At 39.3% G+C, this 20,574-nt stretch overlaps 1 protein-coding gene across 2 annotated transcripts in view; it reads right to left on the reverse strand.

The window, feature by feature from the left end:
- The window catches only part of LOC119649135, a 33,984-nt gene that overhangs the window by 3,856 nt on the left and 9,554 nt on the right, over positions 1–20,574 (reverse strand). The window contains exons 1-6 of one of the 2 annotated variants that reach the window (XM_038051143.1): positions 19,636–19,768; positions 19,124–19,306; positions 18,922–19,068; positions 13,255–13,407; positions 13,054–13,198; positions 2,430–3,200 (exon numbers count right to left, since the gene is read on the reverse strand). In XM_038051143.1, coding sequence (XP_037907071.1) covers positions 2,430–3,200; positions 13,054–13,198; positions 13,255–13,407; positions 18,922–19,068; positions 19,124–19,306; positions 19,636–19,638 — 1,402 coding nt within the window. In that variant the 5' untranslated portion in view covers positions 19,639–19,768. Of the gene's footprint in view, positions 1–2,429; positions 3,201–13,053; positions 13,199–13,254; positions 13,408–18,921; positions 19,069–19,123; positions 19,307–19,635; positions 19,769–20,574 lie in introns of those variants that run through there. The other variant, XM_038051151.1, reaches the window with a different exon arrangement.

A 20,574-nucleotide genomic window follows, 5' to 3' on the forward strand; every position in this document is an offset into this window, starting at 1 on the left:
AGATGATCTTAGCAGTTCTCATACATTCTTCGGAAAATTGGGTTTATAGCAAGAAAAATTACGAACTCTTATCCGCGTTCCAGAGGAGACTTCTCGATATTCTAATCCCTTCGAGGATGATGGATAAAATCCGGTTCAGTGCGCTGCGGTGGCTGAGTCATCCAATTCATATAAGTTACATTATCTACAACAGAAATCTAAAAGGGAAATATCTATGATATAAAAAGAGAATATGAGAGACCTACCGGCCAACTACTTAAATAGATGGTCCTCAATACAATATAATTTATTGCTCCTTAATAAGACAGCCCGACCGGACGCCGTTGCGCCACTGATAACACTGCTATGTAAATAACTAAGAAAGGAAAACTAAAATATCCCCATGGAACCCACCGTTCATATAAGTTCACTTTATATAGCGATGACATTATACAAGCCTTAGTGAGCCATAACTTTACGTGAAACGCAAAACAATTGATCTTCTATAGCTTTGTTAATAATAGTTAGATTGCATTCAAATATCCAGAATTATGTCCTATATTATCGCATACACTAACACAATACACGCTGCCCGGTTAGTAATAATCGTTGTCGCGAAAATCTTATTGGATCGGGGCCTTCATTCAAGACCGTAACGATACACTACAAGATCATCCTGCAATCATAAAATTTTATTAATTAATTTTTAACATAAGCTGTAATATAAAGCATGATCCTAACAAGTTTGGTGGAAATCGCACTATTACAAACGTTATAATAGGTCAAATTTGCCGCTTCAGTGAAAATTTTATGACTTTGAATGTCAGTATCACGCTAAAGTGAACATTCTGACATAATATATGCATATACATTACGTGCTAACGTGCAACAAATATCCATTCAAATATTTTAGTATAAGAAATACACAAAAACAGGTATAAAACTTGAAGCGTCCAGCTCCCAGTTTCCCGACTTGTTAATATTTTATGACTATACATGTACGTGACGACGTAAAGATAAGGTAGAAATTAATATATAACCAAAAACACACATACTTGACACATCATGTCAAAATCATAAAACCAGTTTTGGAACCAAATCCCCCCCCCCCCCCCCCTTCCATTTCACGACCTCGTTATACATGGAAACATTCGTCTAAAAGTCATTGCAGCGTACAGTCAAGAAGGACGTGTACAAGATTGAATGGGACATCCAAAGATCTGATTTGGTAATCTGGAAAATCAGAAAAGACCCTCCGTTAGTTACTAAAAACCATCCAAAAATGCAGAACACCAATATGGCCCCGATATCCATGGACAGAAAACAACTCAAGTAAAAATTAGACTTATGCGATAAAATTTACATCTTACGAACCAAAATTTGTGAATTCTTTTATCAATTATCCATTTGCTACTAGAATTAAGGAACACCTAAAAGAGGCACAAGTGACAATCAAACTAGAATGGGTCAGGGAAAATTCGATCAAGCACGTGGTAAACAACTATCACGATTAACAACCGCAAAATGCTGCAGTTCAAAGTATACAAAAGTTAAACATACATCAGAGTTTAGATATTTCCAGCCTCCCTGAAAACCAAGAAAATCGAAAACCGGAAGTCCGGCCCTTCAGGTTTTCCACTGGGTATTGATAGATAACAACTATAATCATATGAAACGCTACTGTACAAGTTCAGTAAAAAATGTACCATAAACAGAAGGAAGACCAAGTGGAAATATTTTGATGAGGATTGGAGGGGGTGCAGAGAACATGGTTTTTGAATGCAGCCAATGCTTACTATCGGAAAATTTTGTTCAGTTAATTCCATATGTTCTAGTGGAGAAGAGAAAGCCAAGCTAATCTAGGCAATAATCCATTTGTCATTATATAAAAAGTATAATAAGTCTATTCCTCTTCGTAAGTATTGCTGCCACTTTTGAGTCCCTCGCTTTCACTGAAGTTAGTGATTTCGGGAAACGAACAAAAAAAAGAGTTTATTTAAAAGTTCAGTCCTAAAAACTGCCTTAACTGCTCACGAGGAGTATTTTTTAAAAATTGCCATTAAAAAAAAGAGTTTTGAACGCTTATTTAATAAGATTCAAACTTGAGATTTTAACGATCAAACATAATTAAAATGTTACTTGGAAATCAAAATATCAAAACATTTCTATTAGTTTTGAGTATGCAAATTCTTACGACACGAACCAGAAAAGTATTTCGAGCAAAACGCTTTTAAAGTTTACAATGTGACAAAAAGTGAGGAAGACCGAGCATGTTTTAAAGCGCTGTAACAAACGAAATTAAACGAACGAATCTATCAAAACAAGTAAGATAATAAAAATGCAAAAAAAAGACGTTTAACAGTAGGCCCAATTGCTATTTATCAATAAAAGGAAAAAATTAAAATCTAATTAATTCTATATAAAAGCAAAAAATCGATATTCTTACATACCATTCTGCTCCAGGGTCATCCGATCATTAAAAAATCTTTCCATTCGCTTTACAATTACAAATGTGCACTCGCTCTGGAAGTATCCAAAATTGTTTGCCAGCTCACCAAGTGTCGAGTATACACTCTCTATACAATCTTCCGTAGCGTCAACTTTGTACGGTGAAAAGATAATCGCTATAGGTGCTTCTGATGTGGGTGGCTCACAATCTTCCTCCATAGCATTCAATTGGTTTCCATGAATAGCATTCGTTTCCATTTGAACTGTTTCTTCAAATGGCTCGACTTTCAAAGCACTTTCTAATCCATCTTGCGGTTCAATTTTCATTCCATCGGTACTTTCGCCTCCTTGGAACCCATTTCGGGCCATTATTTGTAGGAGCGCTTCGTATGTGTTGCATATATCGTCCACGTCGATTTGATTTAAAGCTTCAGGATCCTTTTTTAGCTCGGTAGCTGAACTTTCTAAGAAATTTTTTACCAACTCAAAAGACTCAGTTTTAACCTCTGGTTCTTGTGGACCGCAGATTAAGCAAGCAAAAAGCTCAGATAAATGGAAGAGTTGTTCACGACATTCTACATCCCGTGAGTGGATATTGAAAACCAAAGCTCGTAGGAATTGCATGCATCGTTCAATAATTTTCGATGTTTGTTCGAAAGCGAGCATTTCTATGCATTTTTTTAGAATTATTTTAAAAATACAGCCAATATGTGGGGCAAAGGCAGCAATCTCCAATCCGTATTTGAAAGTCTCGTCATCCCCAAGAAATATTGCTGAAATGCAAATAATGCAAAGTTAAATCACAAACAAATCACAGCAACAAATCAGTAGTAAAATTTCACAGCGATAGAATAATCTTCTAATTAAAAGTGTGATACAATGATACAGCAGGCAACTCGTACGGTGTTTGAGAGGAGTGCTCATCCCGACACATGAAAACCAGCTTATTTGTTGTCGTCGCATGTAGCTAGGTATGAAATGAATAGGTTGCATCACATACCGGTAATAGGTGAACGCTTCCTTGGAAAAATTCAAACATTTTTCTTTTCTAACTTTTCAGCAAATCCAACTGAATGACATTGAAATTGCAGAATTTTCTTTCTAAAAACCAATCCACGTTTCAAGAATGAATAAAATTTTCTTCCTAGCACGGAATGTTTAAATTTCTTTAAAGTTTGAACGGATATATCTTCGACCTTCGCAATTGGAAATTATCCATTTATATAGAATTTTATGTAGTTTCCGATAATGATGTCAAATCCTGGTTAAACAATTAGGAGAGGGAGAAATTGTGATTCTCTTAAGCAGGTCAAAGCTTTTTGACACTATTCATGAAAAACGCTAGAGCTCTATAACGACAAAAGATAGTGGACGATGGAACATTTTCCTCCAACGAATGATGCTATCCACCATTAAAATTTCTACCGTCGTCAATGGTGCACTCTGTATATGCGTGTTCTGTGGATGATATCGTAATGTCCATTTCGTCTGCTGTCTGAGGTAGACATTTGTCTATTATTATTATTCTGTTAAGGGAAAGTCGCACCGCGTCCTTGAAGAACTATTGTGCCCCTTTTACGGGGTATAGTGTACCTATTGATCATAGTATCTCAAGCAGGCCTGTAACCGTTAGGAACTTTAGTATGTTCCCCACTTGCAGATGTTTGCATCTGGTTTTAACTGTTCTCCCATTTGTCTAACACAGATATATGTTTGCCACAGACATTTTTCTGTTGTCTGAGACAGGCACAGACGTTTGTCTGGCTGCGGTGTGAGACAGATACAGACATTTGTTTCGCTATTATCATAAGATATTTACTTGAGCCAGACATAACCCAACATTCATATCTTGCAAATATTCCAAGTAATATGTTATCATTACCAGTGTGATTTGTTGAAGAACAAATCTATCGGGTGGTGCAGTTGCCAATGAGCACACTTCCTTAGTAATGGCAATGAAAGGTACTGAAGTGACATATTGCAAACTTTGCCAGATGAAGGACGGAATAATTATATAAGGGTCATGAATATGAAAGTACCGTTGCGGTGGTCGAGATAGTTGCGCATCAGCTTCTTGATCTCGTTACTACCGGGTTCAAATCCCGATCGTCTTGGATATTTGTATTCGTATCCGTGCAATCCCACAACTGTCGACTGCACAGCATTGAGTGTGATAATAATGAAACTGAAGCGGCGCAGTCTCATTGAAACCTGAGACTGTGTGATGCTAATGCTAATGGAGCTCAAAGCAGGACTCAAAGGGTTTGCAAAACATTAGAGAATAATATAATAGTTTAAAGCGAAATGATATGGCACATATGGCATACGCAGATTCCTCAGCAAATTGAATAGAAAGCATGCGATTATAACACAAGTTCATCCGGTGAATTTATGTGGTCAGGAAGGCATCGTAGAGAGAGTGATGCTTTTCAAGGTGTTTCTCCAGGAGTTCCCCGTATTGACAAACACGATTTGGTTCACAGTAATTTGGACGATGTCGCGAATACGGGTGTCAATAAATGGTGTCGAAAATGTTCATGGCGTGGGACAATGGCTGAATCGGGCGGTAATTTGAATATTCTGCTGGATTGGGTAAGAGTGATCGCTTTCTTTCCTTTCCTTTCCTTTCCAAATATCTGGGTTAATGAACCGCCTACCAGGTTTGGTGACTGCAAGGGTTGCATGGATCGCTGGGGGATCGCATTTTTAAGCTTGATTCCAAATTTGTTCGATAATGTGTGGTAATAGCATTGGCGATGAAAATCAAATGGAAAAAAATAATAACATGCTAAGAGTACTGTAAAATTGGGAAGTTCTATCGCCGATGAACAGGGAAATGTTCATCAAGGAAGCGTCCTCTCACCACTCCTCTTTGTTCTTGTTATGGACACCGTCATACGGGATATCCAACGTCGAGCGCCCTACACACTGCTTTATGCAGATGATGTTTTCCTAACATCTGATAGCAAAAATGATCTCGAGCAACTTGACCAAAAATGGAATGATCGCCTCATGCAACACGGTCTCAGATTGAATCTAAACAAAACTGAATTTTTGACGACCGATTCCCATGAAACAGGCACAATCACTGTCAGCGGTAGTGATCTGCCCAGAACTGAACGACTTAAATACCTCAGGTCAACGCTATCAGCCAGTGGAGAACTGCGTTATGAAATTGCTTCATGTATTAACACAACCTGGATGAAGTGGCGTTCCACAACTGGTGTTCATTGTGATCGACGTATCGACGAACGTCTCAAATCTAAAATTTACCGCAATGTTGTCCGTCCTATCGCTCCCTATGGTTCTGAGTGTTGGCCAACTATAAAAGACAATGAACGGCGTCTTGCCGTAATGGAGACGAAGATGTTACGTTGGACTAGTAGCGTGACATGTTTTGATCACATCCGAAATGAGGATATCCGCGATCGTTATGTGGTTGCACCGATCGTGGAAAAGTTGCGAGAGAGGCGTCTTCGATGGTATGGTCACGCAATTCGTGCTAATGAGAATTCACTTGCCAAGATTGGTCTGAACATCGAAGTCGATGGTAAACGACCAAAAGGCAGGCCTAAACAACGGTGGCTTGATACGCTAAATGGGGATTTAAAAGCCTCGAGATTGCACCCAGATCAGGCACTCAATAAAGCCAAATGGCGAAACCGATCACGACGAGCCGATCCGCTTCTGAACGGGACAAAGGCTGAAAAAAAGAAGAAGAAGAATGGAGGGACCTCTGAATTCGGACCAATTATACACTAAATGTTAAAAAATTATTAAAAAGGCGATTACGCTTTCATTCTTGGTAGAGGCAACTTACTAGACGTTTCCTTTGCCCTTGTCAAAGTGGCTAGCGGATGTATTTCGCTCCCTTTTGGAAATTCACAAACACGTCATGGTTACGAATTATATCCAAAGGAAAAAGCGACTAGCATTTCTGGAAATGGCAGGATCTAATAAGTTGCATCCGCCCTGGACGAAACCGTAGTCAACTTTTTAAAAGGTGGAATATTTTTCATTTCTACTGGATATTGGATAATGGATGGGGAGCTAGCCATGATAACCGAATTTAAAAAAATAATAAGAGACCAACCCGAGCCTCCATTTCTGGGTTGGAAGCCAGTAGTCTATGGAAAACTGAATAGGACTGTGCCAGCAGTACATAACTGCAAACAGACTGGAAAAATGGTATCAAGGAAAACTATAGAAATATAATGTTGAAGCACCATTCGAATGCATAACCATGGATGCAAAAGGACGGATCATGAGGAGTCATGAGGTGAATAAATACATTGCTTTTGATAGAATCTCGATTGGTCGTTCGATATAATTTCAACTTCCACGACCAAAATAACCTTCGAGTCTGATTTGCGAATCCCAGCCAAGTGAAAAAGTTGGCGTTTCTCAAACAACGAACGACAATTTGAAGTCAAATACGAAAATCAAATACGGTTTGCAATCGTAATAGGAAGTACCATGTCATATAGTAAAGCGAGTAAATGACGTTGTGAATCAAATACAGCACAACAGGGCAAAACTAAAAGCAATACACCACTCCCCAGAGCACGATGCTTGTTTGGGAGGAATACGTTTGGATGCTGGGCTTTGTGGTGAAAATAACTTTTGAAACCTATATATAACATCAGTAGAAATTTAATTAATAACAAGTCGGGAAACCGGAAGCTTGACGCTTCAGGTATGAAAGGTTTTGTGTTTCCCTATGTGCTGAGATCGGGGAAAGAGATAAATAGAGTATAGTTGGAGTTATTCTACTATGCTAAATCCTACCTGATCTCTCTTGGTGACAGGCCCCGCGACAGGTCGACCAAGAAAATGCATAGAATGTCGTTGCAAACATGTTGATCGGATTAAGTCACAGGCCTCGGAGAAATGCTAGGGCGTCCACCTCAGTCGACGCGGCAGGACGGGCCCCGGTCCTGTCGAGAAATGGGCAAGGGTTCTTGACGCATGGACGGCGTCAGGACGTAAGCAAGTTAGTCCGCACACAACGAACAAAACAAATACGTGTCTGCACGCTAAATGTTGGTACCTTAACTGGAAAGACCGAGGAACTCGCAAGAGCCCTTGCGACATTGAACGCGAACGCGGTAAAAATGGCTACAAACTTCTCTATTTTGGTAACCCACACACTCAATCTGGTGTTGGCATTGCCATCTCAGAGGGTTTCCGTGATGCCATTAAAGAAGTCGAACGATTTGATGATCGGCTGATGAAGGTCACCATTATATCAGCTGATCGCACTATTCACTTCTTCACCGCGTATGCACCACAGACAGGCCGACCTGATGCCGAGAAAGATGCCTTCTGGCAACTTCTCGATGAAAAGACTTGTCACGTGCCTGCTGACGATTACATAATCATTGCCGGCGACCTTAATGGTCATGTGGGTGAAAAGGCAGACGGTAACAGGTGCCATGGGGGAAAGGGGTTCGGAGCGCGCAATGAAGGTGGCGAACGTATAATCGATTTTGCGGACACCCATGACCTTGTACTTATGAATACATGGTTCATCAAACGATTGTCTCATCTTCCCACATTTTATAGTGGGAACAATAAAACGCAAATCGACTATATTCTCATAAGACGCCAACATTTTACCACTGTCACTGATTGCAAAGTCGTTCCCTATGAGACCATCGCACCTCAACATCGGCCGTTGATTGCCGTCCTGCGAATTAAGCCACCGATAAAACAGCGTGAGGAACGCACTGGCCCGCCGCGCATTAAATGGTGGCGATTTGGTGAGAAGAAAGAAGAAACGGTCTCACTCATACGATTGCCAACCATTACGAATGTGGAAGAATCATGGAACCAAATGAAAGACACGATCCACAAAGCGGCCTCTGCAACCCTCGGGGTCACCAAGCCGGGTAAGCGGTACATCAACCGAGATACTTGGCTTTGGAATGATGATGTTGAAATGAAGGTCCGTGAAAAGAAACGCCTCTACCACAAATTTCTCGACGATAAAACGCCTGCTAATTGGCAAGTTTATAAGAATGCCAACCGGGAAGCAAAGAAAGCGGTCGCTGTCACCCGAGCGAACCATTTCAAAAATCTTTACGATAAACTGGACTCTCGGGATGGCGAGAGAGATCTGTATCGACTTGCTAAAAGCCGTGATGAACGCACACAGGATATCGAACACTTCTGTTGTGTTAATGACAAGAACGGTACTTTGCTTACCAACCGTCGAACCGCAACGGATAGATGGCGAAAATACTTCGAGCAGATTTCAACTGAAGAATTTGCTCATCCTCCACTTCCACAATCATTGCCGATATTTGGAGCAGTTCCACCAGTCAGCGCAACTGAAGTCGAGGAGGCAATAAAACAAATGAAATCGGGGAAAGCAACAGGACCTGACGACATCGCATCTGAGCTCTGGAAAGCGAAGAGCTGGGACCCAACACTGTGGCTCAGTGAATTCTTTAACCGGGTTTTTCAGGAAGGAAGAACACCATCTGACTGACAAGAAACTACCACTGTTCCAATATGGAAAAAGAAAGGTAGCCCAGCAGAATGTTCAAATTACCGTCCGATCCGGTTACTTTCCCATACCATGAAGATTTTTGAACGCATTCTTGACAACCGTATTCGCGAAATCGTTGAAATAACCGTGAATCAAGCCGGATTTGTCAAGAACTGCGGAACTACTGACGCAATACACGCTGCGCGGTTACTCATGGAGAAACACCGTGAGAAGCATCGCCCTCTTTACATTGCTTTTCTGGATCTAGAGAAAGCGTTTGACCGTGTACCACACGAACTCATCTGGTATGCCTTACGACAACACTTCGTGCCAGAAGAACTCGTGCGCTGGGTTCAATTGCTCTACCACGATCCGAAAAGTAAAGTTCGAAGTATGGCGGGTGTATCAAAACCGCTTCGTGTCTCTGTTGGAGTTCATCAAGGAAGTGCCCTCTCACCACTCCTCTTTGTCCTTGTTATGGACACCGTCACACGAGATATCCAGCGTCCAGCGCCCTACACACTGCTTTATGCAGATGATGTTTTCCTAGCATCTGATAGCAAAAATGATCTCGAGCAACTTGTTCAAAAATGGAATGATCGCCTCATGCAACACGGTCTCAGATTGAATTTAAACAAAACTGAATTTTTGACGACCGATCCCCATGAAACAGGCACAATCACTGTCAGCGGCAGTGATCTGCCCAGAACTGAGCGATTTAAATACCTCGGGTCAACGCTATCAGCCAATGGAGAGCTGCGTTATGAAATTGCTTCACGCATTAACGCAACCTGGATGAAGTGGCGTTCCACAACTGGTGTCCTTTGTGATTGACGTATCAACGAACGTCTCAAATCTAAAATTTACCGCAATGTTGTCCGTCCAGTCGCTCTCTATGGTTCTGAATGTTAGCCGACCATAAAAGACAATGAACGGCGTCTTGCGGTAATGGAGATGAAGATGCTACGTTGGACTAGTGGCGTCACACGTTTAGATCACATCCGAAATGAGGATATCCGCGATCGTTATGGGGTTGCACCGATCGTGGAAAAGTTGCGAGAGAGGCGTCTTCGATGGTATGGTCACGCAATTCGTGCAAACGAGAATTCACTTGCAAAGATTGGTCTGAACATCGAAGTCGATGGTAAACGACCAAAAGGCAGACCTAAGCAACGGTGGCTTGATACGCTGGATGGGGATTTGAAAGCCTCGAGATTGCACCCAGATCAGGCATTCGATAGAGCCAAATGGCGAAGCCGATCACGACGAGCCGACCCCGCTTGTGAACGGGACAAAGGCTGAAGAAAAAGAAGAAGAATGTCGTCCGTCTGCCGCTCTCTATAATTCTGAGTGTTGGCCGATTATAAAGGACAATGAACGGCGTCTTGCGGTAATGGGGACGAAGATGTTGCATTGCACTGGTGGCGTGACACGTTTTGATTACGTCTGAAATGAGAATATCCGCGATCGATATGGGTTCGCACCGATCGTGGGAAAGCTGCAAGAGAGGCGTTTTCGATGGTGTGGTCACATAATTCACGTTAACGAGAATTCAACAACCAATATTGGTCAGAACATCGAAAGCAATGGTAAGCAACCAAAAAGCCGACCAAAACAATGGTGGCTTGATACGCTGGATTGGGATTTAAAGGTCTTGAGATTACATCCTGATCAGGCATTTGATAAAATAAAATGACGAAACCGATCACTACGCGCCGACCCCGCTTCTGAACTGAAGGCTGATGAGAAAGAAAAAGATGTGAGGAGCGACGAGTGCACGACAGCTCCGTGTAATATAGCTAAAAATTTCATTGCCCTCTATTTTCTAGAAAGCGATTTAAATAAATCATTTGATGGAAAGCCCTGTGTTGATAATGGTCAACCTCATACGCTTCACACTCTGAGTTTAATATTATTAGCAAATGCCAACAATTTAACCAACATCAAATATAAACAAGTCGGGAAACCGGAAGCTGGACGCTTCAGGTATGAAAGGTTTTGTGTATTTCTTTTATAAAGAGATTTGGGTGTGCATTTGTCCCATTAGCATGTAGCACGTAAAATATGCACATTTTGTGAAAATAGCCACTTTCAAGTGATATTGACATTCATAGTCTCGAATTTGCAGAGAAGCGACAGCTTTGACCTAGTATTACTTTGTTAGTAATAGTGCGATTTTCACCAAATTGGCAAATGGCAGGATCATGCTCTATGCTGTAGCCTATATTCTTGCAAAATTTTGTGATTCCAGGGTGAACTTAAGGGGGGTTTTCCTGTCAATTACTAAAAATTATAGTAATGTACTATTATTAACTTTATTTGAACAGGTATCGGTGTGAAGGGTATTTCGGAGCCTAGGCACCATATAGTGACAGCCCCCTGATTTTTTCAGATTTTTTGGTTTGGTAGTTTCTGAGAATGGGTTCGTTAAAAAAATGACCACTTTCAACCCTCCGCATCCCCCACCTTTTCAACAAATGTCAAAACTAAGACTGGCTTCTAAAAGTACTAATCGAGACCTTTAATTTGATACCCCACATGACTATATTTGATGAAAAAAAAATTTACACCCTCCCTTTGCATGTATGGGGACCCCCCCTTAAATTCGTTGTAAAAGGATGTAACTCACTATATGCGTGAGCGTTCACAGTTCCCACCTTTCTACCGAATTTGGTGCCAATCGCTACAACCGCCGCCGAGAAAAATGCGTGTGACGGACAGACAGACAGACAGACAGACGGACAGACAGACAGACAGTAAACCGATTTTAATAAGGTTTTGTTTTACAAACAAAACCTTAAAAAGGGCTAGGGAGAATTAGATCTTTCTTGAATGGAATTTTAATATTTCACTGGAATTTCAATTATTCTCGTTAATTATGACGTCAGCGTCTTATTTGTATGGCTTAGGATGCTGTTAATTAGCACGAAATTGATAAATTTGAACTGCTATAACTTTCCCACTAATAGTTAGATTTTCATGAAACCTGGCATGTGTATGCATGTCCTCTATGTCGGTGCAAAATTTAGTACACCTAGGATGAACTTAAGGGGAGATTTTTAGCCTATTTCTAAAAGTTGATAATATACTATTAGTAAATTTTTTGAGCAGATACCGGAATGGGTCATCTCTCGAAGATTAGATTTCACATAAATATTTTACACAAAACCTTAAAAAGGGCTGCAGATAAATAGATTCTTCATAAATGTGACTTTAATATTCCACGCGAATGTCAATTATTCCGGGTAATTATGACGTCAGCATCTGATTTGCATGGCTTTGGAAGCAGTAAACTCGCGCGAAATTGCTAAGTTTGAACTGCTATAACTTTGGCGTTAATTGCCTGATTTCTATGAAATTTAGCACATATATACGAAATATTGTCCTCTATGCTGGTACAAAATTCGGAAGTCCTAGGATGAATTTAAGGGGGGTTTTCAGTAAATTTCTAAAAAGTAGTAATATAATATTAGTAAGTTTATTTGAGCAGATATCGAAATGGGACATATTTTGAGGCCTAGATTTCACCACCCTGATTTTTTTCGGATTTTTAGGTTGGGTGGTTTCCGAAAATGAGTCCTGTCTCACTTCAAATGCGTGCATTTTGACTCCTTACTTACGCACTTTGCAATTTATGCCAAAACTAATGTCAGTTTCGGAAAGTACAAATCGAGACCTTTCATTTGATACCCTACACAACTATATCCGGTGAACAAAATTTTTGAATCCCCCCTTTGCATGTATGGGGAGCCCCCTTTTAAACTACACCTAAATTTATGCCACTCGCTGTATGCGTGGGATTCCATAGTTCCCATCTGTCCACCAAATTTCGTTCGGATCGGTTTAGCCGTTTTGGAGAAAAGTGCGTGCGACAGACAGACAGACAGACATTGAATCGATTTTAATAAGGTTTTGTTTTACACAAAACAAAACCTTAAAAACGGAAAAAAAGCAAAATGATAAAAAAAAACTGTTTTTTTCTGGTTTGTGAAACCCCTTAGGATAATTGTAATAGAAAGTTACTATATATTATCATATCATAAGATAGAAAGAATTAAATGTCCCATTCAACTTTTAGAATTAAATGATGTTAAACATTTCGATTTTGTTGAAATTTAACAACCGGCACTGACCTGCACACAATGTAGAAGAGAATTCAAATAAAATCTGTGAATTCTGGTGATCAATTGACCAAACTGTAGTTAAATCACCGCTCGGAAGCACTTCCATCGGACTCTCCTCCCTCAAGTATTCCTTGCACAGATCAATATCCACATCCTGTTGCATAAAAAAATTATATGAATACAAAAAAAACCTGATCACCTTTAAATCACCTTATTAAAGTAAAAATTTCCATCATATTCAATTTTATCCCATGGCTTATCCTCCGAGCCCAATATGGGCGGCACGTCACTATCTTTTAGCACCTCATTCACAATATTACATGTGACTCGACCACCAGAATGTCTAGCATAAGTTTTTATTGTCTGAAAAGAGAGGAAACATTATATAAACGACTATTGAATTTTAATATCTACAGCATAAATTCTAACAATTCAATAAAGTTAAGAAAAGAACTAGGTGTTTTTCCTTATACTGTAAATATTTTTATTTTCCCCCCGCATACAATTGTTTCAGAGAACACGTGCCTCCTTCTTCAGTGCTCGTACTTAATAAGGAGGAAGAGGAAAATAAAAATATTTACAGTATAAGGAAAAACACCTAGTTCTTTTCTTAACTTATATGTTAACTGTAAAAAGAAAAACATGGACATTAATTTGAATTCAATAAAATTCTGTGCTGAGAGAGACACATAACATCTAGTCATACAAATTTTAGCGAACATTATTTAATAACGATTGAAATCAAATTAGAACTTCTCCCTATTATGCAACAATGTGTCATTGTAACCGCATTGGAAGATAAAACGACAATGTGAGCCGTGGTTCCCTACTTGGTCATGTAATGACTGGACGTTCTTTGGTATTTATTTGGCAACCATCAATAGTGTATGCTCTCAATGAAATTGTAAGCATGGTGAAAATTGGCTATCATTATGTCATTCAATATTTTCATTTGAAAGTCTCAGCCAGTTCTTTGGCTAAGCTAGACTCTTTTCTAGGATAATCTGCTACCTTGTTTACAACAATAGAATATTAACAAAGATAAAACAATGTAGAAAGAAATATCACAGTGGTCGACCAAATTCAGTTACCATATCAGTTGTAGTTGAATTAAAAAGCGCGAGCCAGGACACAAGGCACTCTACAAAGTGTAGTAAATCGCATATATTAACTGCGCGCAAGATGAGTCTCACAATGAAGAAGGCAGTAATATGTCAGCCGATTATTAAGTTTTGGCGATTCCTGGATCCTCCTCCTTCATGGATAAAGTCTGGACCCTTTACACTACACCCCAGACGATAAAACAATGGGAATAACGAACAAAAATAGGAGAATCCATTGAGTGAGCACCTGCTGACAATGATGATGGATAATTTTCGTTGTCTACGAAAGGTGAGAAATAATCAACACAAAATATTTTAAGAATTTATTACAGCGTTTGAGGAATCAAATTAAAGAGTAAGTAAGTATCCCCCAATCCCAAATCCATGAATTAATGTTTGAATGCTCTCTCACGTACGATATTCGCCAAATAGAATTTAATTTAAAAAATTAGTTGGAAGCCAAAGGTTTGCCAATAACAAAAGAGAAATGGGAGCTCGACGGATCTCAAAATAATCCAAGTTTCGAAGTTATTGACCATCGTTACGAAATAACTAAAAATGCTTATAGCTTCTTTGTAAGATCAAGTACTTCTGGAACGACCCTCATATGTGTATATTAAAGACTTCTTAATCGCCATCGCAAATACATTTATCTCTAATATAAATCGGACTTATTGCAAAACAAATCGGAAAACCGGAAGCTCGGCGTTTCAGGTATGAAAGGATTTATTTATTTCTTCTGTGAGTATATTTGAATGCAGAATTATCCCCTTTGCACGTAAGACGCTATGAATATACATTTAGCATGTTAGACTATTCACTTTAGTGTGTTATTGATATTTAGTATTTTGGGTTGCAGTAAATTTACAGGGTAAAGTCGAATTCGAGCGACTGTAACCTGAGAAATCTAAGGGGGTTCTACTCAATTTCCCCAAAAATATAGTAATAAACTTTTATTAACTTAATTTGAGCAGATGTCGATATGAAGAGTATTTTGAGGCCTGGACGTCGTATAGAGACAGCTTCACGATTTTTTTTTTCAGATTTTTCGATTGGGTAGTTTCTGAGAATGAATCCGTTAAAGAAATTATCACTTTTGACCACTCGCATTCAGCGCCTTTCTAGGAATGTCAAAACTAAGACTGGCATCGAAAAGTGCTAATCAAGATCTTTCATTTAATACCCAACGTGACAATATTCGGTTTTGAAAACAAAACATTAAAAACCAGTTTGATTACCAAAGCCTTCATAGCAATCAACTGCAAGTAATGTGACGAAGTACGAGAGAGCATGTCATCATTGCATTGGCCAGGAAAGCAAAATTTACCGCAAATAAAAATGATTTCGAATCATGAAGAAGCATGCAGTCGGTCGTAAACTTCTACTTATTCGAAGCAAATGTGGACGATTAGAATGATTGTTAAAACAGTTGGATGGGTGTTTATGTATAACTGTGCGACGCGATAAAGAACAACTCGATAATCTGGTTGAAAGGGAATAAGATGGTTTTCGATCTACGTGCACATATACTTATCATATTATCATCATCAACGTGCGGAACTTACATCCCAATTCTACCTTTTCATTGATTTCAAGAATTCTTTCTCAGGGAGCAAGAAGTATGGTGAGACGTTTCGAGCGAAACAGTTTTTGTAAGCTGAAATAAGCTCTGTTGGCTGACAACAACCGTGCGCGGATTTCATCGTTATAGCTGTTATCGGTTGTGATTTTCGACCCTAGATAGGAGAAATCAACTGTCTCAAAGTTGTAGTCTCCTATCTTCATTATTTTCGTTTGGCCAGTGCGATTCAATGTTGTTCGTTCTTTCGTTTTTGGCGCTTGCCGCAAAGAGAAAATCTGATCTGTTGCTGATTTGCCTGAAGTAAAGCGTCTTTGGTATGGGTCAATGATGTCCTGGGCGTATGAGGCTATCCGCCCTAGCAAGATAGCGAAGAATTCCTTTTAGATGGGACTCACCAAGGTGACAACCTCTATAATTGCTGCACTGCGTTATATCCCCATTTTTATGTATGGGATAATGCCCCGTTGATTCGCTGTCCCACACCTTCAGCATAAGTTGATAAACCGCTTGGTGTAATTGGTTGCCTCCATACTTAACCAATTTAGCTGTAATTGCATTAGCTCCTGGCGACTTATGTTTTTAAGCCAATGAATTGCACGGACTCTTTCTTCTATACTTGGTGGTGGCAGTATTTTTCCGTCATCTTCCGTCTTCAGCGAAACTTTGACCTTCTATAACTTTGTTAATAATAGTTTGATTTCATTCAAACTACGCAAGGTGTCTTATATTGTCCTATATGCCGACGCAAAATTTTGTATTTTTAGGATGAACTTAAGGGGGTTTTCGAGTAAACCTAGGCCTACATTTTGTATAGATGCACCATTGTGAATTTTTTTCAGATTTTTCGGTTGGATTTGATTCTGAGAACGAAACCTACACGGTACATTTCAACCGATATCAAATATGGGACCAGTTTCGAAAAGTACTAATTAAGTCCTTTCATTTGGCCACACGGCCAAATTCTATGAAAAATATTTCGCACCCCCTTTCGTATGTATGGGGAGCCCCCTCAAACTCAACACAAAAGGACACAACTTGCTAGATGTGCGCACCAAATTTCGTGCCAATTGTTCCATTCGTTTCCGAGTACATCGGGTGTGACAGACAGACAGACATTGCATCGATTTTAATCAGGTTTTGTTTCACACAAAACCTCAAAAATCAGGGCGAAGCACTTATGTGAAATCTGGGTCTTAAAATATGTCCCATTCCGATATCTGCTCAAAGAAATTTACAAATAGTATATTACCAACTTGTTGAAGTTGTTTGGAAAACCTCCCTCAAGTTCATCCTACGAGTACTAAATTTGCACCAGCTAGAGCCAAGAGCCATAACAATGCCAAGTTAACGGAAGTCCGCTATTAGTATCAAAGTTATGTCAGTTCAAACTGGAGAATGAGAATAATTGACATTCGAGTGAAGTATTAAAGTACTTTACATTTATGAAGTATTAAAGTACTTTACATTTACACTTCTCCCTAGCCCTTTTAAGATTTTGTGTAAAACAAAACCTTATTAAAATAGGTTCACTGTCTGTCTGTCTGTCACACGCATTTTTCTCGGAAACGATTGTAGCGATTGACACCAAATTTGGTGGAAAGGTGGAAACCGTGAACGCCCACGCATACGGTGAATTGCACCATTGTAGGAGGGGTCTTCACATATGCAAAAGGGGGGGGTGCAAATTTTTTTTTACACCAAATATAGTCATATTGGATATCAAATGAAAGGTCATGATTACTCCTTTCCGAAGCCGAAAGTGATAATTTCGTTAACGGGCCCATTCTCAGAAATTACCCAATACACAAATCTGAAAAAGTCAAGAGGCTGCCTCTATATGGTGCCTAAGTTCCAAAACACTTTCTATACAGATACCTATTCAATTAAATTAAAAATAGTATATTACTGTAATTTTAAGTTATTGACTGCAAAGCCCCCCTTAAGTTCAACCTAGAATCACGCAGCAATGTAGGCTATGACATACAGAATGATCTTACCAAGCTTGGTGGAAATCTGAATATTACTAACAAAGTTATAATAAGTCAAAATTGTCGCTTCTGTGCAAATCCAAGACTTTGAATGTCAGTATCACGCGAAAGGAGGTATTCTCACATAATATATGCATATATTATACGCTACAAATGTCCACTCAAATAATTTTATATAAGAAATACACAAAACATTTCATACCTGAAGCGTCCAGCTTCGGGTTTTCCGACTTGTTTATATCTGTTGTAGATGAACTTCTCCACATTTTCTAATAGTGTTAAAACCCTTCCCAGATCAAATTATTTACGTGAATGGCTCTTTAAAATATAGAGCGCAGTTGAATGTTTAACTAGGCGCACAAGGGAGGGCCATCCACTCATCGTTGCTCACATAGGGGAAATAACATCTTTTATACCTGAAGTGCTCCAGGTTTCCCGACTTACTTTTTTCAGCTTTTTATACATTTTCTTTTTCTTTTTTTTGTATTCCTTTCTTTTGTTATTTTTCTGTTTAGTTATTTCAATTTCTATATTTTTTGTATATCTCGTTGATGTCTGAAGTTAAGGTAAATCTTTAATTTGAGAATTCACTCTTACCCTCCTTTTCTCTAACCTACTAAGCTCACATTACATAAAAAGGGGCATCCTTAACTTTTATGGCCTGATGATGCCAAGGCAGCAGAAGCATTGATTGAGGATATGATCCGACATGCACTTGTCCTCTCAATCACAGCACCCGAATTTTACGAGTCCACGCGCGAAGTCGGGTCGTAATTTTTTTTTTAGTTCTAGTTTGTTTTAGTCATTACCCTGCTCACCATTGCATGGCTGAGGCAGCGTTTGATGAGATACATTTACGAAACCGCACGTCCGTCTGTTTTTTAAAAGACGTATTTTTACTTTCACTAGTAAATTATTTGATTGGCCGAAATCGATATCCCGAGGAAGAAGCATACAAGTGATCCTCGAAATATAACTATTTGCAAGTCAAATAAAATAGTAGTGAAAGTAAAAATACGTCTCTTGTTTCATTTATTTACTTAATCTAGAAGCAGCACCGATATACACCCTTTTCCTTAACTGATGCGCTAAGAACCACCTGAATTATCATATTGATATGTATGTGTATAAAAGAAATATTTCCTGCAGTGTACGTAGTGTGAAAAGTGATTAAATATGTTTAACTTTCCGATACCATACATACATTAATGACGTCCCAAATCTTGTAAGTAGCATCTTCAGCCAAATGAGCGTAAGCTTCTGGCATCACATCTGTATCGCTTGTATCATGTTGTTCCCAGAAAACTTTTATAGTTTTCGGTCCGAAACCTGAGTAACTTCGCTGATGGCCCTTTGAAAATAAAAACATTGTTGTTGTTTTAATAGATTTAATTAAAAAAACATACCTTCTCTCGAAAGCATTCCGCTGAAGCCGGATTGTAAACCAAATCCGATGATTGTTGTTGCTGCGTCGATGATTGCCTATTAGATTTAGTCACCTTTGAACGGGACCTTTTGATGGATTTATTAAACGGGGCTTTTGGCGTTGAAGTTTCAGTTGGGCCTGTTGCTTTCATTTCACTTGTTTTCTGAAAATAAAACATGCACATTTTTACAATATCAAAAAGGCATTTCAATTGAATTTCGATCAGAACGCAAAACCCCATTAAGTTAAGCCTTTTTCCAAAGAGAACTTTCGAAAAGACAATCGTTTGTTGGAAATATAAGGACATTAGACGTGAGATTTCTGATATTTAAAAAGAACAGTCAAAAAAGATGCAGCTTTGAGATATTATATTCTGTCCTTATCATGCAAAGGGTTCTTTGGGAACACAATAGGTCATAGAAGGAGGATCCATTCGTGTTTTCGGAAAATCCAATTATAAAACTCATTCGGCTCCTCCGAAAAAATGACTACCATATTCTAGTCGGATATATTCTCCGCCGGCTCGCACCATTCCAATCAAAATATAATTGGCAACACTATATCCAGTAAGTTGATGGTCCCGCTGCCAACAGTTGCTGCTTAAACTCGGTCAGTAATATGCAATTCGACTGTCGTCCAGATGCGAGAACATTCATGTTCTCCCACGGAAAAATCTGTGCAAAACGTGCTTTTCACTCCAATGGGAAGTCTGCACTACATGTCTACAGTGCGATCATTCAAAAAGGGAATATAGCAATTCCCATAATGAGAAAAATCGGATACGCGACTACAACTATCTGTCGGTGGAACTGTTGCCTAATTCTTCAAAAAAAAATAGAATAAAAAGTCTCGGGGGACGGAAACTTCTGCCACAGAAGAGAGGGGACTGCATGCTAAATCTTGCTTGTTAGAACCTAGGAAGGCTCCAAGCCGACAGCAACGGGAGACACGGCGAAAGATGACGAAAGTTTCTGGGGATATCATGGGCATTACTGCAATACCAAGTGTGGTAATAATAGAGAAATCGAGCACAGAAGAGCGGAACTTTTGGCAGAAGATCTGGACAATCTAGTAACACCGGTGAGATCCACACTGCATGCAGCAGGGCCTTCAGCTAGCGGCGATTTTTCAGCGTATATTAGAATAAACTTATGTCTATGAACATTAGGGTCAATCAATTAACCAAAATCCCTTCTTCCTTTCTACTTTCTACGTTGGGAGATCCTCACGACCGAGAACCAGAATCTTTAGCAGCAGTTAGGGCAATCTTCATATAAATGCTAAGGAAAAATTCGCATTTAAACTCAAAGAACTTCAAACAGCAGCTTAATATCATTCTAACTGAAATGTCTGGATAGACTGGTTCAACATCAGATTCGCAAGAAAACGCTAAGCTCGCATACACTAAAAGAAAACCAAAATGCTTAGCAA

The sequence above is a fragment of the Hermetia illucens genome, chromosome 1 (assembly GCF_905115235.1).
Source record: "Hermetia illucens chromosome 1, iHerIll2.2.curated.20191125, whole genome shotgun sequence".
NCBI classification, from domain to species: domain Eukaryota; kingdom Metazoa; phylum Arthropoda; class Insecta; order Diptera; family Stratiomyidae; genus Hermetia; species Hermetia illucens.